The 27,186-nt window shown below is 37.5% G+C and overlaps 1 protein-coding gene across 2 annotated transcripts in view; it reads right to left on the reverse strand.

Moving 5' to 3' along the window:
• The window catches only part of zgc:110366 (uncharacterized protein LOC550476 homolog), a 71,865-nt gene that overhangs the window by 34,217 nt on the left and 10,462 nt on the right, over positions 1–27,186 (reverse strand). For both annotated transcript variants that reach the window (XM_059034725.1, XM_034029347.3), the window contains exons 2-4: positions 21,843–22,091; positions 15,640–15,741; positions 6,192–6,283 (exon numbers count right to left, since the gene is read on the reverse strand). In XM_059034725.1, the coding sequence (XP_058890708.1) occupies positions 6,192–6,283; positions 15,640–15,741; positions 21,843–22,091 (443 nt within the window). The remainder of the gene's footprint in view (positions 1–6,191; positions 6,284–15,639; positions 15,742–21,842; positions 22,092–27,186) is intronic.

Here is a 27,186-nt window from a genome sequence, read left to right on the forward strand (position 1 = left end):
CACAAAATGACTGAAAACCTTTAATCAGTCAACTAGTGTAATAGAATGCCTTTAACTGCAGTCATTTATTATTATTATTTTTTTAGAAGCTTCTCTGGAATCTTTAACATGTGTAAGCTTTTAATTAAATATTTGTTCAAACCTCTTTGTGTGTACTTTAAAGGCTAAAACCATTATTCAACAGCAAAACATCAGTACAGTTAGTCCACACTTAGTGTAAACCTAATAAATCAGATGTGTTTCAAATGGAATTGGATCTTCAAAAATATTATTACTGTGATCAATGATCTCTAGAGATTTTCATTTGCATGCAAAGAAGTGCTTGCCGCAGCCACAGAAGGACTAAAGTTCACGACTTCTGAACCCCTGTAAAGATCTCTGAGCATCTCTGCAAGGCTGTGGGGAGCACAGTGAGCGTGGAGAAGCCGTGAGCCTGTGGGGTGCAGGAAGGGGAAAGCTGGAGAAGCTGTTTGTGCAAAAAGGAGCACTGAAGCGTATTGAAGGTAATGGACAATATTAATGTGCTGCACAGACCGGGCTCTCTCAATCACACAGTGGGAGGAGAGCAGTAGACATAAACAACAGACTCTCAGCAATGTTAATGATTTCAAACTGTGTTTGAATTTCTGTCCAATGTACCTTCCAACTTTATATAACTTCTACATATTTCTAGATCACTATGTGTAGAATTGTACCAAGTTAAGATTCCTATTTATGCTGTACTTAAAAGTCTTGCCAGTTGACACAGTAATTTCTCATACCCATAGCGTTCACATTCATTACATTAAAATATATATATATATATATGACTGAAGTGGATTTTGTAAACTCATGCTTTTTTAGATATTGGGCCACACTTTGAAAAATGGCATTTTCAGATAGGAATAAAAAAAAAGAGAGGGGTGTCGTGGAAAACGTAGACCACAATTTCAGACTCATCTCATTTAGCTTAACATTCCCATGAAAAACTGTTTTCTGGTTTATGCTGGTTTTCAGCTGGTTGTACTGATTCAGGACACTTAGGCCTATTCTGATAAAATGAGTGCAATCGCAAACGCAGTGGTTAAAGTCAATCGCGTCTGCCCAGCAGGGAGTGACTTCTCCGAAAGGGTGATTCTGATGAAATTAAAAATCCAGCAAAAGCGCGTTTAGTGGCGCAGTGACAGCGCCCAGCCAATCAATGCTGAGTTGTTTGGGGAATGTGCTATCCAATCGGGGCCAGGCAACAATCCCTTTAAGAGACAGACTGCGATTGTGTCACCGTTAGGCTCCAATTTGGAATGCAGAAGTGGCGATCATGTTGAGTGGCAGTAGCACAGAGCAAGAACAACCAGGGCAAGTCAGAACAGCAAGTGGTAGGTCACTCGCCGAGAGAATACTTAAACCACCACACAGGAGAGTTCTATATTCATATCTGTTAACATTCACTCGCCCACTGCTTCTGGTACTGGCTATTAGCTGTGCCCTACATTATTGCTTTATGTGTGTTTCCCACTTTTTTTATTTTTGGTTTTGTGTCATAATATGTGGTTTATGTATTCTCTTCCCCCAATGGCCTGTCCTTGTCTGTGCTGACTAGGTCCACACGCAGTACTAAAATTCATAAAATATTTTCTTTATGTACCACACTTTTTGTTTCCAAACCAATTTAGCCGAACTACGTTGTTTCTTTTGTAATGTATTAATGAAAATAATATTACATACCTGATATACCCTTCCTCTCAATGGATGAAATTATAGTAATAGCAAGCATGTCATCCATGATTATTAGGGGTCAACTTAAATCACAGATAATTTACATATTTTTCCCAGGTAGGTAATGGAATAAAATTAAGATTTTGTGGACATTTCGTTGACCTGTTTAAACATAAAATAAACCTAAGTAGATAATATTTCAGAGCACTATATGATGAATACCAGGAATTTATTTTATTGGTACCAAGTCAAAAGAAAAAAAAACATGCTATTTGGGTCTAAAATTCTAACCGCATTTGAAAAGTAAGCAGCAGGTTGTTTGAAGCGAGGTGGCTGTTCTGGATCGTACCTGTAGTACTGATTTAACTTGGATTCAACGACAGGAATATTTTTTGTCTGTGCTGACTTTCAAGTTTGTTTTCTGAAAGCTGTTATTTGTTTTACGTTCTGTTTAGCAGTCTTTCATTTAATGCAGGGGTGTCCAACCCTGGTCCTGGAGGGCCGCTGTCCCTCCTGGTTTGTGTTCCAACTGTACCCTAAATTACTTAATTAGACCAATGAAGTACTTATTAGAAGTTTAATTGGTCCAATTAATTTAGCAACCTAAATCAAAATGAACAGTAAAACAAGAAAGTTAACAGCTTTGGAGTATTTTTTAATGGTATTTGTCTAACTTTATTTTTATTTTATTTTTTTTTTAACTTTTCTTTTTTTTCTTCTTTGATTTCTGTGTCAGTCTAAACGCACACAGTTGCTACTTAGGGCTACTTTGCTTTTTATAGTGTGCTCAATTGTTAAAGTTCCTGATTGCGCCAATAAATAAACCTGGTTTCAGCGGATCTTAACGCAGTGCTCCATTGTCTATTTGGGACCCCATTGCGCTGTCATCAGAATCGCTTCGGCGAATGTTAATGAACCACACCCCCGAAATTTATGCCGACCTGTGGCGATGGGGCAGGTGCTCTATAACGGCGCAAGATATGTCTTGAATACCATTTCAGCACAGTGGGGTTTTTTTACGTCTTCGCTCCATTTATGCGCCACAGAATCGGGGGAAAACGCTGTTCACGCTTGCACTCACATTTGCGCTGTGATCAGAATACAGCCCTTAATGTTGGTTTATTGTCTACACTCCTAAATTATCTATTAGCTGTAAACCTGGGGATTTATATACCTGCAGGCTCCCTGTAAGAGGACAGTAAATATTTGTTCCAATTCCCCACTCTTAGCTGAGCACCAGGGTTGTTTCTTACATTACAGAATTCATTTTCCAATTTTTTTTTTTATAGGAAAGATATGACACAACTAATAAGAAACAAAGCATATAGGGTAACTTTTACTAACAAACTGGACCAGGTATAGTGAGTTCATTTGCATCCAAACGCTGCAATGCACTTCCAAAGATACTGAGAATCTGTCTCAGTTTGTATATTTTCTTGTTAGACTTATCCTTTATTAGTAGTTTTTTCTAATAAAAGTTTTTGTTTAATTTAGAGGTAGTATACCGTTTTGTAGTAAAACATGATGACTTTCATTATAAAAAGCACTTTATAAAACATGAAAACACTGCTGCTTCATTTTCAGTTTGCTAAAACTGGCATAAAAGAAAATGGGGCATTTAGGAAAAAACTACAAAGAGTTAACGTCTCTGAATCAGCCGGACGCTACACTTTGTTCTCATTGCAGAGGACATACAGGAAAGCGCTTAGCTAAAAGCATTAGTGAGGAATATTTTCCCCTCAGTTCCTTTTTCAGCCATTTTGCAGGGATTGCTGGACACCCAAATCTGAGAAAGCAGGAACTGACAAGTCCCATTAATCTACTGCGCTGCCATTCTATTCGTGTTACCCTGTAGTTCACTTGTTATCAAACTGGAACTGGAATAGCCTTCTATTTGGTATCTGCGGTATGGCACTATAACTTACGTTATCAGATAAGCAGCTTGTTTAAGCAAAGACTTATCTGGCAAAGCAGCCTTCTAGCAACACTGATCACCAATGCTAGACATTCAAATACCAATACCATAACACTCCTATGCTGATACTATAGCCATCTGTAACTGGGGCCGAATTGAAAGCATTAGGAGTTTGGTTCCGTTTGTTTTCTATTGCATCCATGATTTTCTGGAATCATAGTAGTGGTTTAACCCTGCTCTTGGCTTACAATATAAGCTTGACAGCTTGCATGACAGAGGGTTGGAAGTATGCTTACTTTCAGGATTATGTGTCACTGTTAAATGTGTATGTTGCAGTTTGTAATATGTTTTAGTTGGAGTAAGTAACTGTAAATAAAACCCAGAATGTAATTACGCACATACTAAAAAACAGCTGAGAACATATTCTCCATCTGTCTTAACAGCATTTATTCTGTGTAGGAAACATGTTGTTAAACGTTATTAAAAAAAGGATTTAAATAAAGGTATTATTTAAAAAATAACAATAATTGTCAGTCAATTATTATTAAACATCTGGTAGCAGATAAAATTACACCCTGATGATGGAAACAGAGGCAGCCTGCTTTTAGCCACACACTCCAGGATGAGACCACGTTATTCAGCTTGGTTTTAAAGAGCAGATGGAAACATACAAGCTTTAACTGGCTCCTGAGCTGAAGCTAATAGATGGTTTGGCAAAAACCACAGAGCTATAAAGGAATTTCAGAAAATAATGAAAATAAAATTATCCCTTTACTTTTCCATTTTCGATTATGTATTTATGTATCATGACTTTGTTTAAATTGTACAAACCACATTTTCCTCAAGGGTCTTATAAATGACCTCCTAAGTCTGTAGCTTTGTGGTTTTGGAAAAAGACAAACTAAAAGCTGTAGAGCCTGCATTTTTGAACGAGATCATAGAAGCGTGAGGTGTTAAGCTACCTTACTGCTCTTGCTCAGAGGAAGTCTTATCTGAAGGGGTTGAGCGCCCCTCTCTCAGATACTGTCGTTAAAGATTAATGAGCACTGTTAAGAAAAGATCGACCACCCTGGTAAGTAATCACTAAGGTCTACCTCACCCAGCAAATGGATATTAATGGCTCAAATGTAAAGCCTACCTTTTTTTAAGTGGATGTTACAAACCACAAATTGAGTTGGGAGTATTACACCTGGCTGGTTGCTAAGGAAAATGCCCCCAGGGGGCTTAATTTTCTCAGAACAGCACGAGGCCTAAGCTTCAGTGAAAGGAGTATCACTGCTTATAGAGGTAAACTGCATTGAAGGAGCAATAACCAATAACCTGGAATGACAGCATTCTCCAAGTCTTTGTTTTTCAACCTTTATTTAGGTTTTATCGAGCCCTAGTGCCACACTTTAAATTCACATTGTATGCTGCACATAGGAAACAATGTGGGGTAGGGTACTGCAGGGTGCTATTACCTGTAACACAGGAAGTAACACCTGAGTCATAGTAAAAATAAAAAGTATGGAAAACAATAAGAGACTTATTAATAATGTCATTATACTAATGAGAGCTATTTACCCATTTAATTTACTGTTTATTACATGACTTTATGCTAAAACATCAATTTAGAAAAATCTAAAACAACCAAATCAATTTTTTTCAGACTACATATTCCTTCTAACAAAAATATTAATAGTATTACGATTCTCATAAAATGGCTATTAATATGGGTTTTTATGGCTTCTGATATAATTGAAGGGATGTCTTTTTTATTATAGTGTTAGTGTTATTTAATACTTTGGATTTTGCAGGGTTATAATATGCATTTTTAATAATAATGATAATAATATACAATAAAAAACGAAAATCAGCCACACTTTATGAACAAACCTGAATTTGATATTTAAATGAATGCTCCTTAATTAGGAAGTGCTTTATCCTTGAACTACAAGCAGCTTGTATGAGGAACTGTTCAGCTCTCCTCATTTCCAGGTTGTTCACTTCATGGCACAATCCCACAATCATGTAACTCCTAGGACCAATTGGATTGCAATGGTGGACCTTCCTGAGGTTTCATTGGAAGTCGAAACTAGAGCAGGCTGGCCATGCTGGGAGTGAGGATAGGGGTTTGTATATCTTACTTGAGGATTTACAGTGGTCATGAACACATTCATTTCCAAAGATTGTGTTCAGGGAGATGGGTGCCACTGGCAACAGAATTGTAATGACAACCAACTCTGCTAAGTGGCACAGAACTGATAAAGAAAAATAACCACAGCCATTATTTCAGTGCAGTATATTACAGCTTTCAGTCCTTATTTAATATTGTTTTGATCACGGTCCTGGAGTGCCTTCCATCCCAGATTAAATTAATTGAATTCATTGACTTCGTACTGTATGGCCTGGTTGGAAGTTTAATTGGACACGATTGTAACTTGTGAATTTGTGAATCTCAGAATAATGAGGGAGTACTGTATGTTGGTTCTCCCAATTGCTGTGTATAGAATAGTTACATGGTCAGAGGTTTTGTTGACAGATAGCGCTTGAGGAAAACACACACGCATTTAAAAACAAACGACTGCAGCCGCACGCCCACCTGATTGACATGCGGTACAACATTGCAGTCTTCCTTGAGCTGCTCCAGATGAGGGATGAGGAAGTTGCTCACTCCGATGGCCCTGCAGACTCCTATCACAAGAACAGGTGACAAACAAGATAGAGAAAATGTTATAAAAAAAGGATGTCCGACAGACAAGGCTTTTAAAAGATGATTAAAACTGGTCAAAGACAACGACATCTGAGCTGTGCTGTACAATACAGGGGTCATACAGCGTTATCTAAAAACAGAGGCTGTATTAGGAAACGCTTTTGGAATGCAAAAACAATCGGGATTGGGGGGGTGGGGGTCCCAAGTGGCTAGCAGTCTCTGAATTCTGGGAAAAGTTACTGTGGTATTGCCAAATAATATTCAGGACTGCGTCAGCCTTAAGAGGAGGAAACAAAGGGTTTGCCAAGTCCATGCAATGCTGGAACAAATTACTTGGGAGTGAGCAATACCATGCAAGGACACTTTGTTCCTACTCATGCAATGACAGTTCACTACAGGAGAGGCTATCAAAGTAAGGAATCTGTGGGACAATTGAAATAACAAGAGGGAGTTGTAATAAAAGCTATTCTTAGAAGCGTTGTAAAAAATAATAAAAATAAAATGGTTTTAAACAGTTACTAAGCTAGTTAATACATTTTTGTGGAATAAATAGAACACAATGGAGTGCTAGGTGGAGTAAATGTACCAGCCGAATCCAGCTTCAGTAACAAGTTAAATGATTGGCTGGGTCTAAACTGCTCTCTGACCTCCCCCCAAGTGGTACCTTCCGTGCATGATTAAAGTCTGCGAGATGGAATTTTTTTTATTAACCTTTATTTAATCACGATGTTCAGCTGAGATTAAAAGGAAGACATGGCCAAAAGGACAACCGTCCAAGATTAAACATAAACACACAATCAAGAACGACCATATTAAAACATTTCAATGTCAGCTACAACTTGATGGTTTTGTGATGCCAGATTAGCTGGAACAGAAGCAGATATCACCAGTTCATTAAGGGAAGGAATCTTCCTGCACATCATAGTCCACAAAGCAGTGGAACTGATTTCTCTTTTATATATTTTAAAGATAAAATCAGAGGCTATGATATTCAAAACTGATATGATGGAGACACTAGTCTATTGTTTTAGATCCAGTCTATTGTTTCAGATCACCCATTCCTATCTTGGCTATTCCCAACAGAGGCGTCTAATTTAATGATCTAAACTGCAGGAGATCTTATAACAGCACTCTAAAATTTAAAAACCTGATATTTAGCAGACCGCTTTCAACTGTATTTGTACTGTGCTTCGTGATGTTAAAGGTGGTCATTAAACCACTCTGCAGGGGGAAAAACAGAAGGATTAATGGGGTTTATGTCATTAAAAAAGACCCCATAATCTTTCTGCAACAAGGGAAGGATGCAAACGTAAACTCACTTTGCAATTTCTTGAGAACCCTTTAATCCCAGTTACTCAGCCCACGTTTTTCTACAAACTATGACATTGCTTATGACAGGAAAACGTAACAATGCTTTGCCTGGAACAGGATGTTCTGACTGGCTATTTAGTTACATAGTGGCACTGGACATTTTAGGGAATACAAAATGTGAAGAAAACATCCAGATTTCAGGAAATTACATATCAAAACATTTTACTAATGAATCTATAATTACTTTTGTTACATGCAGATGACATCATTTAGGATTACGAAGCATTCTGCTGGCCGATTAACTGGCTTAGTAAATGTGGTACCTGTACTGTAGTTTTCATTCGACAATATTACTGCAGTTAACAAGACAACAAATAAAAGCCTTGATCATGTACACATAGTTAACAGAGTACATACATACACAACCATAATTTACATCTGCTTTTAATACTTCATATTCAGTTTGCCTCATACCCCCACATAGTAAATTCACTTCCTGTGCAGCTTGTAATAGGGCCCTACCTCACAGTCACAGTTCTAGTGTGTGGCTCAGGCAGGGTTCTGATATCTGTTGCACAGGGAGTGTTTAGTGTTCTGGCATGATAAATTGGATTCCCGAGTAAAAGTGAAAACAAGGCCTGGTAAACTAAACAATACGAAGTAAAATTATGAGAAAGTTGTTGTGCTAATTAGAGGCGAGGAAATGTTTAGTTTTTTTTTTCTTTAACTCAATAACAATAACAGCCATTACTCAAAAGGTTACAAGGGTTTAAACTTCAATTAACCTTCAAAAGAAAGTGCATTTCTCCATGTGCAAAGATGTGGTGAAGTACGAGATAAACAACTAAAAGATGAACGACACAAGGCACAAGAACTGTGGATTACAGCATTTCAGCATAGATTCAACCATTTTGAGTTATTTACACAGCATAAAATATTAATTCTCCCTAATTTTACTTCCTCAGTTAAAAAATAGTAAGTCACTAAAATGGCAAAATAAGAAAATCTGCATCTACTGTATTCACATACACATTTAAAACAGCAACATGACATGGGTATGAACAAGCGCTTACTGTAGATAATGTATTCTTGTTGTTTAAATTCACTTCTGAATTTTAAAAAGTCATTACGTAGTGAGTTAAGACAACAGTGAATTTTCAGGCATGTACCAAGTTACTCTTAAAATACAACCTGTAAGTATGGTCGGACTGACAGCTGCCTCTACAAACTTTTGTTGGTAGAAGCGTTTGTCTACATGACTTAGTTTCTCATAGTTTTAAATCAATCGTGTCCTTTTTGCAGGTTTACCCAAGGTTATACTATGCATTTACCACAGTTTACCCTGGTTTATTAATATGCTTTACCATACCTTGCTAATCTTTTCTTTACCATGCTTACACTGTGCTTTATTACACTTTTCTATGCGTTTACTATGGTAAACATTTATAAGGGCATTGTTTCACCTACAGCATTTTTCCAACTTTCCAACTTAAAAAAGCTTCACCCCCAGGAAATACCACAAGTGTCAGAAGTCAGTTCTGAGCTGTGATTTCATTTAAAATATTTATGACCAGTATTTCCCGAAAGATTCTGTTTATAGCTGTTCTGTTTTCAGTTTGTTAGTCATTTTTTTTGCCTGGATTTTCTTTTAAAAATGACAGACGAGATATAAAAAGAGAAACGATTTAGTGAATAGTTTCAAGATTGCTTCCCATTTCATTTTTGAGATGAGATCACGATTCTAGACAACGCTATCAATTGTAATCATCACTGAACAAGACCATGTAAGAACCATTGCACATTTAAATGAATGCCAGATGTATGCCAAAATGAGATCCTATAAAACATATAGGACATATTTCAATCTGTAGTGTTGAATTCGCAAATAAATTAATATTCCATTTTTCAAAAAGGTAAAATAGAAATCAATCATCCTTCAAAAGCCCTGATACCTAGTCTGGGCAATAAGCACCCATAGCCTTCTCCATGCAATCAAACACTGCAATCTATGGCAATGCCTTTCTCACCCCCTTGTGTGTGTGTCTCTTGTGTAAATAGCATGCTGAAAGCGCTATATGTGACAAGGAAAAATATGATATTAAATAACATTATACCAGTTATTGTAACTGCAAAACTCGGTCATTTTACTTGGTAAATATCTGTGCCTTTATAAAAAAAAAAACAAAGGTTAATTAGACACTCAGTAGTTATTATCTTATTATCTGAATTGACCAGGCAATTTTGATTAACTGCGAGGTTCAGCTTTCTTTTTTTATCTGTTGCGGTCTTGCTATACTGTACAACATGACCTACTCCTTGAGATTTTATTTCATCACCACCATCTGTGTGAAGTCAGGCATGTATTCAGAAATAATGCAACACTCTCTGTGGGATCCTCAGCTGAGAAATTCACACGGCCAGGACGCAAACCTGCACTCTCCTGACTGTATGACTTACCCTGCACATCATGCAGTCACACCTTTACCTGGTAAGCCAGGTTCATTATTGTTACAAAATACTGTACAGGCTCAATGCAGGTTGGAGGTGAGTTGCAGTTGAAATGTACAGTTGAAGGCCTTAGAAGTGGAAGAGATGCATCTCCTTCACTGAACATCATTACACTGATACAAAAATGATGGGCCATTCCATGACTTTGATAAGTGCTCAATATTAAACTACTAGTTAGTCTTGTGAAGATATTATCACAATTTAACATTTTTCATTTTGTACTGGTAAATTATCATCAATATTTGTGTCGTGGCAGGCTTTCACAGCAACGTGAGATTCTAGGGGGTGTTGAATATTTTTTTTTGTTCTAATTGACTATTTGACTTGAAGGGCAGATTAATTCATTATCGCTTTCATTTTGGGAGAGAACAATGTTATGCCAGTCAGCAAAAAAAGGAAAAAAGAATGTGCGAGTGAAAACATGCTACTACAGGGATAAGAAATTCAGAGTTGGAACAAGACATAACAGTGATTATTGTTAGCTGATAAAACAAAAATCAAAAATGACCTACTACCGGCAGTCCTTTTATTGTATTTTACAGGACATCACCATCACAAAAATACAAGGATGTCTATCCTCTTTACCTAAATATTTTATGCAAAACAAAAAATCTAATAACCAGGCTTTGAAGACCAGGTATCAACATTCACATTAATTAAATGCATCTTTCGTAGAAACACTAACAAATGCAGTAGCTGAAAAAATGTGTTTACTTGACTACTTTTACCACAGAATTTTATGATTTCGGGGGTTTTAAAAGTAAAAGGTAGATGGATAAAAAAAGCTTTTTGAAAGTTGAAGTCCACCTTGCGCACACACAAACTTAGCTCAGCTGGATGAATCTGCTAAATGTTTACATTGCTTGCTATTGAGACTTCAATAAAAGAAAGACAAAACAGCTGCAGTGGAAGGAGACAGATACACTCCGGGTCAATAGCTGCTCATTGTTTAAAACCATTGTTTTACCTGTCAGTGTAACGCTCATTGTGGTCCCTATTGGCACAAGGAAGTACGGTTTCCTCTCAATACTGGTTGATGAGAGTAACGCTATTTGTGGTCCTCACTGGACAAAAAGGAATGTTAATTTCTGAGAATTAGCTATGCCGAAGGATAGCCTATATATTTGGTAAAGTAAAACATAAATTAATAAATACATTAATAAATATTGAAATAAATGAATACATAAATCAATACATAGACATTTCTTTATTTCTTTATCTATATTGATACGTCTTTATTTTTCACTATCAGATATAATCAATGCCATTTAATACTGTATGAAACGAAAATAAATACTCAACAGTTCTTGTTCAATTATATATTAGTGAAGATTTTTGTATATAAAGGTCATCATGCTTTCATATATTTTACTTTCAAATTACAAAATATATTGTAACGACCCGGACAATTGCTTTGTTGCAGGACTTGTTGTCTGTTCAGTTTGTCTCGTCTGTTTTTTATGTTACATGTATTGTAAGGGGACCGGGTCATGCCGTTACTTAGCATGGGAAGGCGGAGTGAGTGAATGAGTGGTGAGAATGTGTGTTGCTGTTTTCGGGGGTTGCAGAGCATGGATTTGACTGGTTGATGAGCAGGACAGCTCATTATTATTTTGGTGCCGTGAACTCCTGCCCCTGACAGGAATTCTCTGTAGTTTCAAATAAAACAAACATTTTGAAAATTCAACACTGTCTCTCCGAGTACTACTTCTTAAACATGAAAACGTTACAATAGACTAAATGACCGGATCAAGCTTATTATGATAGTTTGCAAAATCAGATGAAAGCTTCCAATACAATCGGGATAATACATAATCATTTACAAAATCTTGTCTCGTTACTTGTTAAAAACTGTAACCTTACTGCTATACTACCTGTAAATGTTGTCAAATGGAAGGGTTAACTGTGGTGTGAAAGCTAGGGCATCTGCATTGCAAGCTGCATTGGAAGCATGTCTTGGGTTCAATTCCCACACAGGGTTTATATTGCAAACTTAAAAAAATATTTATATATTTAATTTAGTTGATATGAATGACACTTTCATTGAACATACATACTCTTGCACACATAACTTTAACGTATATATAAAGGCAGGACTTGAACCCTGACTAATCACACCTTCACTCCAACTACATAACCGCTATGTTACACAGATTCACATCTTAACCCTTTCAACAGACTAGACTACTATTTACATTTACCCTATCTAAACGGCAACACATAGCCTCAATACAGGTTGAACAATTTTGCTATTCCCGTAATTTGTGTGTGTTATTATCCATTAAGTGAAAAAAGAAGTGATATTTGAAACAAAAACACTGGAAATGTGAAAAAACGCCAAGTTATCAAAAGTGCCCAGCCATTTAAAGTGGAGATATCAAAAAGAAGAAACCATTGGGGCAACCTTGCCCAGCACAAAGCAAATAGCCACAACTGTAAAACCGATGGGGGCCAAGGTTGCCACAATTGTTTCGTTTAACTTGTATCAAAAACATAAGCTAAGTTACAAGAAACAATTGGGGCAACCTTGGCCAGCACCAAGTAAATAGGCACAACTGTAAAAGCGGTGGGAGCCAAGTTTGCCCCAATTGTTTCTACTAACTTGGAATGTGTTTTTCAGGCATTGTAAAAAATCGAACTTGCATCAAAAACACAAGCCAAGTTAAACAACTGGGGCAACCTTGAGCCCCACCACTTTTTGTTTCAGCTCCCTGGTTACAGGAATGGATGATAGTAATGTGATCTGCATATAAGACGGAGAACCAGGGCCATCCATATCCAGGTCTTCTGAAAACCATTCAGCTCAAGAGGATGGACTGTTTGTAATAGACACGCAACCTGGACTTCAGCCAAGCAGAAAGTATTATCCAGAAAGTGGAACTTAAGACAGTGAGGAGGAGGAGGAGAAGGAGGAGGAGGAGGAGGAGGTGGAGTAAGCTGAAAGTGATAAGGAAGGGGACCAGAACCAGGGTAAAGAATCCGAAGAGGAATTTAATGAAGAGGACAGGGAGGCTGAAGTTCTGTATAAAAGTAGTATTTGAGGTTCTTCGGTTTACCTGAAGTGGTGAACTGAGGGGAGCTGACTTATAATGTGTATTTCTTCAATAATATGCATGCTGTTTAAGTATTCTATGTGATATGGTTCTTATGGCAAATGTTTTGAAAACAAGAAACATTTCCCCCACTGTAAAGGCCACTGCAAACCAAATCCATTGCAGTCTTACAACACTGTGGTTTTGTCATATGAACAAACATATCAGTTAAATCAAAAGCACAACTAAATCTATGTTGCATGCTCACACAGATACTGTACATCTGCAAGATAAATCTGCAGCAATTCGTAAGGCTTGCTGAAGAAAGTTACCTGTAAACAATTTCTGATCTTTAAGAGGGCGGTGTTCAAAACCACATTAACCAAAGAAACCGTCTGCGTTTCAAACGGGTTGGTGTAATAAAGCTGCTGTATGTTGAGGAGTGAGTGGTATACAGGCCAGGCAGCTCCACCCAAGCTCCACAAGTAACTGTGACTAATTCATAAACTGCACTTTTTAAAAGATAACAGTTATGAAAGACAAAAATAGCTATAGTTGGGCAATTCAATAAGAACTCAATGTGTTTTGTGACAGCAGATTTGACCCATTTAAAAAGGGTTTTGGACCTTGGTTTTATCTCAAGGTAATGTGATAACTTCACTGCTGGTACTGGATTTGACCTACTTAGAAGCTTCTCAAACTGTGTGTTTTTTTATTTTGTATGTTGTAATGTCAAATAATCAACCCCAGGGGGAATTTAAAGGTGGCAACTGTTCATGACATAGATCCGAATGACCCAAAATCTCAGAATGGCATAAAACGGTTTGATGATAGACCCAAATAAGTGGTCATGCAAGGAATTTCAACTTCAGTACCAAGTATGCAATGGTGTTTGGAACTCATTCAAATATAGACTGTGGACTTAAAATTGCTGAATGAAATAAAAACCTAGAAATGACCAATAGCTCTGTTCACATGCTTGATGTTCAAACTGCAACCCAAGGAAACTCTTTACCCAAAATTTCACTTTGTGTCAAGAGGGCAATTGACTAGGATTTGTCATCATATAAAAACGTGTTACGCTTTGCACGCAAACCTATACATTCTGATTCTACAAAGGAGTTCTTACAGGAGCTGACCAAACAAAAACATTCCCAAACTTCAAGAAGCTTTTTATTTGTAATCCAAGCTGAAGTGAATCTGAATGCAGAACGTTCTCTCTTCTTTGTAACAACATGTTGTCATTCAAGTTTGTGGCTTTTGAGAGGAAAATTAATTTTTTTATGTATTGTTGAAAATTATTATTTTTTTGTTTGGCGTTGAGCTTTTATTCATTTACCATTTGTGTTAGTTTGTCATGTCCCATTAAATGTGTGTTGCTTACATTGTCAAAACAGATGCAGCTGTGTTAGTTTTGTAGTTTATTGTTGTTTTCTGTACAATAGTTTTAATGGCAGTGTCTGTTTCTGTGGTTTGCTGTGTCTGTACAGGCTTTCCTAATGGAGACTGAAAGCACAGCCCTTGTATAATTAGAATTAACAAACAGACACACATTGTCAGGTATTGGAAAGGAAGAATGCTTAAGATGTAGTCTAAATCGACGACACACAAATCTTGAAGCTAGAGGAATGATTTACTAACATACATAAAGGACTGCAAATGTCAATACAATGCAGCATTTGAAAGATTTCTTAACAAAATTAGATTAATGGTGTTTTCAGGAACTGCATATGTACCCCACGTTCCAACTTTACTATTAACTAAGCACTGGAGTTTTCATACCTCAATTCAGTGAGTTCTACTATCGAATCACAAATACTCACTCACACACACACACACAAATCACTCACAGCATGACTCGGACTATTGGAATGGAACTTCCTCCTGCACCTTTCATCCATACAGGATCTCAAAGCGCTCCAGGATGATGAGTCAACCGGATCACATGAATCACTGGTCAATGGCTTCAGTGTTAAAGTCTGTATCTATTTGATTAGGAGACATGATGTCAGAGCTGTAGTGATTGTAAAAAACTGCAAAACATTTGGTTCCCTTACATCAGGTTAAAAAACGATTGTTGCTGCGAACCACCACAAAAAATACAACTGGAAAATGTTTTAGTTTTGGTTCCACTTGAACAGAATGGAGTCAGAGTAAGAATCTGGAATCACGTTCAAGCTCATTTTTAAACCATAAAATCGGGCTCTCATGCTAATTAGAAAACACGTGGGTTTTGTAATACTATCTACTAATATCGCACTACTTTTTAAAACAATTTCCCAATATACATGTTTAACATTAGTTCACTGATACAAAGTATGATTGCCAATATTAAATTGGCCTGTTGAATTGTGTTCAAAGAATATCCTGAAGAGACGTATGTTGACAGAATCAGTTTAAAGTAGTTACATGTCTGCTCTTTAGTATTAAAAGACTTGTCATGATGTGGCTGTTTGCGTGTGAGAAGTCTGTAAATGATTCTGTACCTTCATCGTAAAGTTCCTCCAAAGCTCTCCATGTTTCAGCTCGCATTTCCCGATTCGATTTTTCAGGAGACCTACAATCAGGCCAGTGCATCAGGTACAAATCTAAAAAAGACAGAAAAAAAGCACTTTACAAACACAGTTTGATCTATTCTAATGTTTTAAGAACAAAGTCGCTTAACAAGGTGCATGATAGTGCCTGTGCAACCGATGTGTCCATTAAGACAGGATTTCAAACCTCAAATAGGAAGATGCAGATATGTCAAAGTCTAGTATACAAATAAAAAGGTGCTTCCTGGTACCTAATTACTTCATGTTTTGTTGTTCACTTGCTCTAATGGTCTAGCTACACTCAGACTAACTGACCCACAGCAAAGGTACTGGGATGCAGCTACTTATTTATAGCATATAGCACAATGAAAGGAGGACCAGGAACTGTGTCAGTAAAATAAGTAAGAATTGGATTATAATGTATTGGTCAGAACTCATTTAAACTAATGGAATCCACAGCTGAAAGACTGGCATAGCACTACAATCTAATTGTGAAATGGAAGCAGAGCCTTTTGTGCTCTTTAAGTGCTTGCCCACTAAAAACAGGAGCTTGAGTGGTTTTCTCTGGCTGGGTACCAATAAAAAGCGCCTCTACGTTATCCTGCTGTAAATTGGGCTGGCCAAGACCCCACCTTTGTTTTCATGGAACTGAAACTTCTGCTTGCTGTAAAACAATCGCAGTGCTGCTCTGTCATAACTCCTATTGTAAACATCTTGTTTTGAACAGAACTGGAAACTTTGTTGGAACATTTTGTTCGACAGCGTGGCAGTGATATTTTATATATGTATGGTATGGGAATGCAATGGCTGCAGCTCACAAGAACTGTGAGCAATGTCAATGTTTTGAAGAAGTGGATAGTTTTTTTTTTTTTAACTATCACTATTCCTCTCTGCAGATTTCCAGGTTGTATTGTCTGAGGGATGATCATGAAAATGTAAACCCCTTGCAGACTTCTGATTTGTTTCTGCCCTGTACAGTACAATACTGTGAAGTGCTATACTGTGAACTTAATAATTGATGCCTGATTAAATCAGTAATTCATGCATCAGATTTTTCCCAAATTCATAAATGTGCCAGTAAATATTTATATCTTGACTTATTCTTCAAAAAATGTTTTGCCATTTTGAAGAAAATCACCCTATTAAGAATATGTCAAAATACATCAATTACGGTAATGCCTGTATTGGCTTTGGCAGGAAAACAGACTTGTCTAAATTTCAAATGTTGTCTCTATAAACTGTTCATGTGGAACTGTCCACTGGTTGCTAAGTAATCTTCACATTTGTCACTTGTATGTGGATTGATTTATAGTGTCATCTAATGTTACCACTGGGGTTTCTACCATTCCATATAAAGCAGTGCTCTGTTTGTGTTGGAGGACAGTCCCCATTTTTCTTGCAAGGAGAAAAATAACAAAGAGAAAAACAACAAGAGCTAGACACCACCAAAGTCTTGACATCACTTTTCGAGTTCACTGATCCCTCGCCAAGGGTAGTGTGTCCAAACAATATGTTGCCTGAGCCATCTTTTTACTCGCAAATGTGAACTTCAGGGCAAGATTCTTGAATATTGTTATGGTTACAATCTGAAGAAAAATACAGGGCCTTTCCTCTTGGTAATGTATAGATATTTCCTCTGGAAAAAATAAAGTCAACATTATGACTGCAAATCAATAACAACTTACTTACTTCATATATAATTAGAACGTATTATCTTATGCTTTTACTATAAGATTATTAAGAATAGGAAAAAGTGAAGAGCCTGTTTCTCTTCACCGCTCTGTGGTGACCCCTACAGGCCAGATGCCAAGTGAGCTTGGGGACGGAGATTTACTGGGCTGGTCTTTGTCCTCCAGAGACCAGTAGCATGCGGACATCCGCTCTCGAGTTCCTGGGTGTAAAAAGATGCCGACTGGCCTGTGGGATCGGATGGATGCCCACTGAGCCTCGGGTCCCTGAGCTGTGTGGAGAATCGCCGCAGTGAAGGAGAAATAATAATAATAATAATAATAATAATAATAATAATAATAATAATAATAATAATAATAATAATAATAATAATTGGGCATTCCAAATTGGGAGAAAATTGGGGGTAAAATAATTGAAGATTCTAAATTGATATAAAAAAAAGAATAGGAAAAAGTTAATTAAATTTTCTTCTCCAGTATCAATCTGTGCTCACACTATCTGGCTTAATGTCAAACACAATTACTGTAGCAACGATATACCTGGAGCTTATGATCTACATCCATTAGAGACAATGAGGGAAAAAAGTGTGAACAAATTGCCTTCTAATCCAATTGATTTTCCTAAGAGTGTATCACTTAAAGCAACATAGTCAACTACCAAGGCAATGCCCTACTTTTACTGTGTTTAGAAACTAGGCCTTTTTTTGTGCTATTTTTTTTTTTATACAGATTTAAATTTAACTTTTCAATGTTAAATCTCTTTCAAAGCAAGACAATCTATCTGACAGCTCTGTAGTCTAGTGGCTGCTCATGAGAGCTTGCTGATTGGTGAATGAAAGCTCAAAGGTCTGTAATAATTAATACCCATTCCCTCTACGTATTCAGGATAGAGGGTCGACAGATTAGCCTAAGGGCCTGTTCATTAGCAAATGAGTGCAATTTTTAAACTGTTTATTTTGAACGACACTCAAAGTAGACAGTTCCTTTCAGTGGAAAACTTGTTGGAATTCCTTCCAGCTAGACTGAGCCAAAGACAACAGTTATAAAGCCAGGCTCAGAGGGCTTATTTGTGATGCTGCTTCTATTAAAATGTTCAGTAAAGAGTTGTAAACCACTGTATCAGCACTGTACAGATGTATTTTACTTTCTTTTCTCACAGTTGGGAAGTAATTTAAAATAATAATACGCAGTCACGGTATCAATAAGTATCCAAATTGTGATTTGCCCCTGGAGCAAAGAATAATTAAGGGGGGCGGGGGGGGGGGGGGGAGGGGCTTGTCTGAAGTCTTTAAGATCTTAAAGTTAACTCTAGCCAATACTAAGGATAGCACAGAAATCAGGACCAGAGGACACAGTTTAAAATTAAGTGGTGATAGATTTAGGACCGAAGGTATTAAACAGGTTATCATTTCATGTTGTTAATGCTCAATCACTGGGGTCCTTTAAGACCCGACTTGCAGTTTTGACATCAATCAGTTACTAGGAACCAGGCGAGCACTTATGGGCTGGGTGGCCTCCTCATGTTAGTACATTTTGTTATCCTCTTGCCAGGTGATTATAATGATCCTACAGTTAAACTGTAGTTTCCAGACAAAGCCTTATGAACTGCAATGTAATACCAAAAAAGGGCTGTTTGTAAACAAACAAGCTGTCCCAGCCAGCTATGTCAAAACAGGAGTAGTGTAGATGGTGTATCTGTTCCAAGCAGCCGGTCTTATTTTCCTGTCAGTCTGGCCTTTAGCTCTCTGATTTATGCCACAAAAAGAAGAGATGTTTATGCAACAAGGGGGTTGACTGACGTGTGGTTAATAATGGGATTTATTTTTTTATTCTGGTCTTCATTGTGCCTCATTTTATTTTTTCACCAGGTCCTTATCTCACAACAATCACATGCCAGAAAAATATGTTGGCTTTTTGTCAGCCCCTATCTCGTGCCCGTGTGAGAACAATGCTGTTTGCTTTCCAGCTGAAACTGGCCTTCATAAAAGGCGGAAACGTACACGTAGGTATGCTGTGACCAACATGGCACACGGTGTGGCTGAAAAAAGCCTGCCCTTTTCAACAGTTTATAAGCCGAGTTCTTCTTGTTTTTACAGCTGCAACAGACCCAATTTACAAATGCCAGCTTCCCAATGTTTGCTTTTGGCTTACATCACTTCCTAACCTTTGATATCTGGTCACTAGATTCAGCTGCACAGTGTACTGCACTTGCATCTTGCATTTTTTTTTTTTTTTTACAAATTCTTCGTAGGTATTAAGTAGTTAACTCCACAATCAGTATGGCAATGTTTTAATAAGCCAGGTTTTGAGCGATGTTATAAACAGCTTCGGTTCTGAGCTAATGGATGAATAATATGTTTTGTAAAGCTTGATTATATTAATTAAATATCACTCTAAATAAAAAAGGCATTTGGATTTTATTCCATATGTTTACAATCATGCCTAAAATAATTAAATTCTAGTTGTGTGAAGGTTTATAAATTGGGCCTTATACTTTATCTGGTAAAAATCATTTACAGTAGTTCGTTGATTTTTATACTCCATTGTAAGAAGTAAAAGTCCCTTTACTGGGTTCGTTAGAAATATTTCTCTTATAGACAAAGTGTCAGTGGGAAAGCATGAGAAGGTGCTGAACTGGTCAAAAAGGTCAAACCTAAAAGTTGAAAAATCTGAAGGAAGGTAAATATTATTTTTAAAAGTGTTGTTTTTTGGTAAATATATTTTGTTCACTCTGTCTGGATGAGGCTAAACATTTTTAATATGCTTTTTACATTTAAGGTACAGCACTCCAATGGTCGTTAATTGCAGTAGTTACTATTACAATTCAGCTTGAGCAGTTTTCTTTACTACAGTAAATAGAAATACATACAATGTAAACAGTATTTGATTTTGTGTCCCACAATCAAGTTCAATTGTACATTGTTTGTTGAGAGTTGGTAATATTACAATCTTGCATAGTTTACTACATTCTTCTACGCTACTGTATCAGAAAGCTGACCTTCGAAGTCCAGTTTATTTACATTTCCTATGATAACTTTAATCATGGGGCTTCTGTTTTCCAATGAGATCTGCATTCCTCCAAGAAATGCTCCTAGACTGGGTTAGGGTTAGAAATTACATTTTACACTCCCTGTCAGTTATACTGATAACATTTTACAGGAAACACACAGAGCTGATGTTATTTTCAACATGGGTTTATAAGGAAACAGACTTCTTTAAATGTGTAAAAAATATTTTTTAAAAGCTCAGGGGGCACTTCATCTTCAATGGGAAGAGTCTTTCTTTAAGGAACAGTCCAGGAAATTACTGAGCAATGAGGTGCTGTTTCATTTCCTACACCTACAGGATGCAAGATTATGCTGTAATGCTTAAGGAAAGGGCTATAACAGAACACAGGGCTACTGGTTTGCATATGTCCTTTCTTCATTTTTAATATTTTTTTTGGTTTTATAAAAGTTGTATATTATTTCCATTTCACAAATAGTTTCAGAAAAAAATTGCAAACTAAATAACTCTCCCTGACATTGTCCTTGTTATTGCACTGATGAACCAGTAGATTTACAGCAATGGGTCCTATTCACAGAAGTGTATAAGGAATTATTTTTAATGACTGTTTCTATAAACATTTTCTTTTAGTGCTTTGAAAAGTAGAACAAGCTAATTAATCCTCTGCACCTGTACACTTTTCTATGTTGTGCATGGTTTTGGCAGGGGTTAAAACAACCGTCCCTGCAATGTAAATTGCTGTACTTCCTCACCAATTGGGCAGGTCAACCAAACATTTGTTTGAATGGGAGGCCTGACCTAATCGGAGGGGAATAAAAAACATGTGTGGAATGTGGTCCGGGTGAACTGGTGAACCGAATCCCAATTTAACCTGGCCGTCTGTATACAAGACAAGCTTCCTCGCCAGTTCAGCATAGGCCTCAAGGGGAGTAGGAGCCTGTGCTCTCAGTCCTGCTCATCATTGTAGTTACTTGAGTGAACATTGCAAAGCCCAAACCCAGCTTCAGGGAGCAGTACCTTTGATTAGTATTAACTACATATCCTAAGTCCGCTATTCTTGTCTTGAACATTGGCTACCCTTCCACACCCTCTCAAACAGTTGAAAAAGGTTTCAAGAACTACAAACTTGATATAATACAATTAAAACATTCCTTAAAGTTTTATGAATAAGGCCCAAAGTTTCAAAAATGTTAACTTCCTTGACTACTTACTGTAAGGGCGGGGCTGGAGGTGACAATGACAAATGATTGTACAATATTGTACTGATTTCCTATATTTAGTTTTAATCACTGTTTTTATTTTATATTTGCCAAAAAACACTGGGCTTTATTTATGGCTAAAGGGGCCAGCACTTGAATGGGCCCTATTCACAAAGCTTTCAGGACTCATTTATTCTTCATTTTGCCTCTCAAAATGATTCGGAAATGGGGATAGCATTCAATTCAGTAGAGCCACTCATACCCAGGTTTTGCACCCCGAGTCTTCTGCAGGATTCCAGGCAAGCCTGTTTGGTGGTCTGGTAGCCGTATTCGTCTGGCCAGAGCTTGGTGGTGATCCAGAGTTCCTCCCGTGCCACTCCACTGTCCCGGATGGCCTCCTGCAGTTGGGACTCGCATCCATATCGTTTGGCCGTGTCGATGTGACGAATGCCACACTCCCTCAGAGCGTACACAACAGCACTGTGGGAATAGCCACCAAAGTGGGATGTCCCTGAAAGAAAGGAAACAGACCAGAAACATGAATATGGTTTTTAGGCATGAACATTATGAACATTATGATGGCCCAGCTTTTACCCCGCAGAGAATATTTAGTTTTTTCAGTTAAACTTTAACCAAAAGGCTACTGTCATATTTCTACCTGCCACTGGTATTCAGAATTCAGTCCTGGTGATTTCCATCTGCATCAGATTAAGACATTGCAGTGAATTAACTACAACACAACAATAACTTTTAATCTATAGTGGGGTCTTTATGATATCTGCATATTGCAAATTGATTTATAAAATATAAGCAAAGAATCAACCTTCAATAGAAGGCAAGGGGAGCTAGTGGTAATAAAATAACGAATTGGCTAAGTTCTTAGTTAAAATGAGGAATTCATTTCATATTGTATATTAACATTATTAGTTGCACTTACTGTAAAATATAATGTATTTAAATATGAATCTTGTATTGTAACCCTGTACAGTCCTGTAACACTTGTAAGTTGCCTTGGGATAATAATAATAATAATAATAATGAGGGGCAGAACTAGCTTTCGTACTGCCCTACAGAGTCTTGTCTCGTTTGTGAGACCCTTGTTCAGTTGATCCAAGCCTCATTAAGGAAAACAAATCTGCAGATAATTGAGCAATTAGGGGCGAGGGAGTCTGGTACAGTACTTCACAGTCCCCTGCTCCAAACAGCATGGAGTCTTAATGAGTTCAGACTGTGCCTTGTCCAGTACACAGGGCAATCACATTGCCTTGATGCTGGGGACCTTGTGCTTCTTCACAAGATTGTTTTGGTGCAGTAATTATGCATGAATAACAACAGCCAAGGGTTCGGATGACTGGGTAGTACAGTGGGTGGCTAACACACTCACCCTTCACCACTGAAGGCTTGGGTTCTCACTCTGCTTACATGGTCACATGTGACATGAGTTTGGTGGTCTTGACTGAAAGCCTTGTTTCACCTGCCACTGGGATAAACTTGATATTGATTTGAAATTGTTCCTGTTTATTTTCATCAGTAACAGACTGTTCCATTTTACGAGGTCAGTACTGGGACAAATTTTAGACCCTGTTGCTGTAATGGAGGGAGTTAGATAATGTGTGTCCAATGCAAAAAATGCTGGAGGCAGGTTTTAAACCCATGACTGCAGAACAAATAATTGTGAATTAATTGTATGATCAGAAAAATAGGGGAATTAATTTACAAGCATTAATTATACAAAAACGTGACATCACTGACAGTCATTGACTTTTTGGTTGGACAGTAGACCAGAAATGGCACCGATGGTCGTCAGCCCCAGTTTTGAGTGAGATGAAGTTTTATCAACTGGTTTTATGGGGCAGATGAAAAAGTTTAGCCCTCAGTGGACCGCAGTGTAATCCACAGTACAAAACAAACAGCACTCAGTTTGGCACAACAGCAATGACAGGCCCAGGACTGAATCACCAGGGTGGTTGCTCAGGTCAGGATTACTGAGGCACATTGGCAAAGCCTTGTGAGGAAGCTCACATGTGAGCCTATGTGAGCGGCTATCCCATGCTTTGCCACACATGAATCAACCAGGAGATTGCACACAAAGCATGAGATGCAATTCTGAATACTGCAGCCAGTCACATGCTTTGTCACCAAAGAAGCTACTGAGGTAAAATGAAAAGACACCTGAAAGAGTATACAACAGAATACACATTTTTATCATTTTGAATTAAGCCTGCTTCTACAATAACAACAGCAAAGTACTTTACTGCAGTAAATGCAAGTAAGAAAACCTGGAAGAAAGCCTGCCCTTCAACATCCTCCAACAAACAATGTAAAGGGGGCTGTTACTTTCCATTGCATTGCCAGTTGTGATTGTGGGATGATTCCAGCTCAAGTTAAACAAGATGGGCTGCTCGACTCCTTGCGGCAATGGCTTATGTCAATGAATTGTATTTTGGTGGAAAGTCCTTGAAACACGCTTTCAAATGATATTATCATCCCCACTTTTGTCATAAAAAATGGGAATTCACAGCTCACACCTACGTTGGAAGTCTTTTCTTCATCACATGTGGTTTTATATATCAGACACCACTAACAGAGGAAACACCTCCCCAGAACTTATTGCACTTCAGCAGGAATGACTCTGGATCAGTCCACTAAACAGACACCCAGAGCTTGAGTGATGTGACAAGTTCCCATGATCTGCAACATTAAAACTAATACATCGAAAAGTCAACCTCATCAACCAAATCTGAAACCAGACACAGATCTGGCTAAATTAATGAAGCTCAAAAGACTTAGCCAGTGGCTAATGGAAACATAGCATTAGCCCTGTGATGGATTCTCTCCCAGAACCAAAGATGTATACAAACATTCCAACTGTGCCATACTTAAACAAAATATGTAGTGTTTCCTATTTATTAAAATATATTACACTGACGCATATTAAAAGGTTTTAGTGATGAAGGATTTGTAGACAACAACAAAAAAAGTTCTGTTATTTGATTTGTTTTTTTTTATAATTTCTTGTTTATGAACTCAACTACTGTAACATGTTCTACTTGTCTGTTTCAGATGGCTGCAGTCTGTTTGTGTTTCCTCCTGCTGTATATTTATTTTTCTAATTCTTCTAATTATTTGAGCACCACCAATGGTCATCTCATAACTTCCTATAAACAGAACTACTGCCCCAGTACCAGTAACACACAAACCAGAAATATAAGCATTTATGTTTGTGAAATACCTGAAGCAAACTAGTCATTCCCAATCAGGTTTCTTCACGGAATGCGTTATATAGGCCTAACACCAGAATGAGCTTTTAAAATCTAATGAGCACTCAAAGGCACCAAACAAAACAAGGCCCTTGACTATTTTTTCCATCTGTGGTTACATAGACATGTCCAATTACAGGACAAAAGGGGTTCATTCAGCAGGCTTGGACTTAAACACTGTGGTTTTGCATGTCTAATGAATTTTACTATGAATACTCAGGACAAAGACACATGTCACAGTGGTATGCAGTTTTACTCATGGACAGCCCTCAAGCGCAATCTGCCAAACGTGGAACATTACTTGAGATATTATTTTTCTTTAATCACCTTAATAGAAAACTGCCATATCAATGAGTGATTGTTTACAGGTTTACTGTACAACCTAAACAAAGTTTATTCAAAGGGAAGCATCCGAGTTCCATAATGTACACACTGCCACTCTCATTACCATCTTCATTTTGAAAGACACCTGAGAAGCCCTCTCCTCCATGCTGGTCTGCAGGTAATGTATTTCAGTAGGATACTGTTGTGTTTTCGAGTTTGCAGTTGTTTTAAAACAGGATCTGTTGTAACATCTAGCGAAGGAGGCAACTCAGAAAATGTAGGCGGTAGACTACTTTAACTTTATAAAGATTGTTATCGCTGTTGTGTTAAGAGTAAATGCCAGCAGCCAGAGAAAGGCTCTTAGGTAGTCTCTTAACACCCCCTCTATCCTTCATGCTGTCCCTCATACTTTGGGAAGCCAGACCTCATAGTCTTGAGGTTAGTGAACTGAACTCTGGTCCCAAAGGTTATTGTTTAGGGTCCAGCTTCAGAAATATTATTATTATTCCTATTTTGTAGGAATGTATTTCATTTTTCAGAGATTTCTCATTTGTGGAGTTGAGAATCACAAATCTTAATATTTTGGAGATGCAAGCCGGTAATGGGAGGAAGTTCTGTAACTACCCCAGGTCATTCATACTACCCAGTCGACCTTCGAGTGTTGCGTTAGCCATATTGGTTCACAGATGAAAGGGAAGAAATAATTTTGATGTGAATACCATTTACTGGACTGAGATCTTCAAAACACAAGCTTTTCAAGACTGCACATTATTCTGTTATATACGGTACAATACAGACTTACAGGGTATAGAAGTAACACCAATTAAAAATGAAAACCCATCAAAACAGAAAAAGCTATTTAGTGAAGCTGGCCCTATAGGAGCAAAGTGAATAAACAAAACTAAACTAACCTAAGATTCCTGCTTCCATTTACCAGTTCAAACACAGATGATTCCACACATGAGAACAAAAACAGAAACCCACCATCTACTAGTGGTGGGGCTGTGTGCCCGTCAGCCTAAACTATTCTGAAAAGCACTGCTGTATCAGTTACTGTACTTCCCTAATCAGATCCCTTAAAATGTCTTGAGAGAGTATTAAATTGTAAGGCGGGTCTCCGATACAGTTTAAATACCTAGATATGTAAATTTTGTTCTATTCCCAAAGTAGTCTGGCTTACAGTAGCTGCCAGAAATGGAGGAATTATCTATGTGAATGCAGCCATGGGAGAAAATTCCTTCTACTGCAGGATAAGATTAATTTCATGCCCTGAGAGATGCACAGGCAGATACAAAGCCCAGTTTCCTGCTCATTATTAATGGGACAATTTGAATGCATACAATTTATTAACATGCCTTTAATCATAATAATATATAGTAGAATTAACTGAATTATCCTGCTCCAAATGCAACAGATCATGTTTACATATCTTATACTGCTGTATTACAGTTATGTGTGTTTTGTTACACAAAGAAAGAGTCCTACTGTACATAAACCAATTTGTAAATAATAATAATAATTAAAAAAAAAAGTTTGATAATAAAATCAACTTTGTGATAATTTGGTGTCCTTTCTTCTCCTGGAGCTAGTTTTCATCAACATGTAAAAGTCATGAAACAAAATGATACCTTTGGTTCTGACATACAGTATTTTTTATCTGTAGTTCATTAATCAATCATTGTAATTTCTTCTGTCTAGGCCACACAGCTCTCACCAATTGACCTCACAAACTGGCAGAATTAGGCTACAGTACATTGCTTCCCTTTCCACCAGTCCCCTAGGTTTGACTAGACCACAAAAATGTAGCACTTAACTATTGCCACCTTGTGTTACATAATGGACATCCACTGTATCCCCAATGCCAGAGTATCATGAAGGACTCCATACTTTGGATGAGAACCAAATCTTCATTCCAGGACCCCTGGAAGAAAAAGCCTGAGCTGATCCCAGATGTTACAGTGTGTTTGAAGATCCTCAATGATAAATGCAGGTAATGGAAGAGAGCAATGCACACACAGTACT

This window comes from Acipenser ruthenus, chromosome 12 (genome assembly GCF_902713425.1).
Source record: "Acipenser ruthenus chromosome 12, fAciRut3.2 maternal haplotype, whole genome shotgun sequence".
Lineage (NCBI taxonomy): Eukaryota > Metazoa > Chordata > Actinopteri > Acipenseriformes > Acipenseridae > Acipenser > Acipenser ruthenus.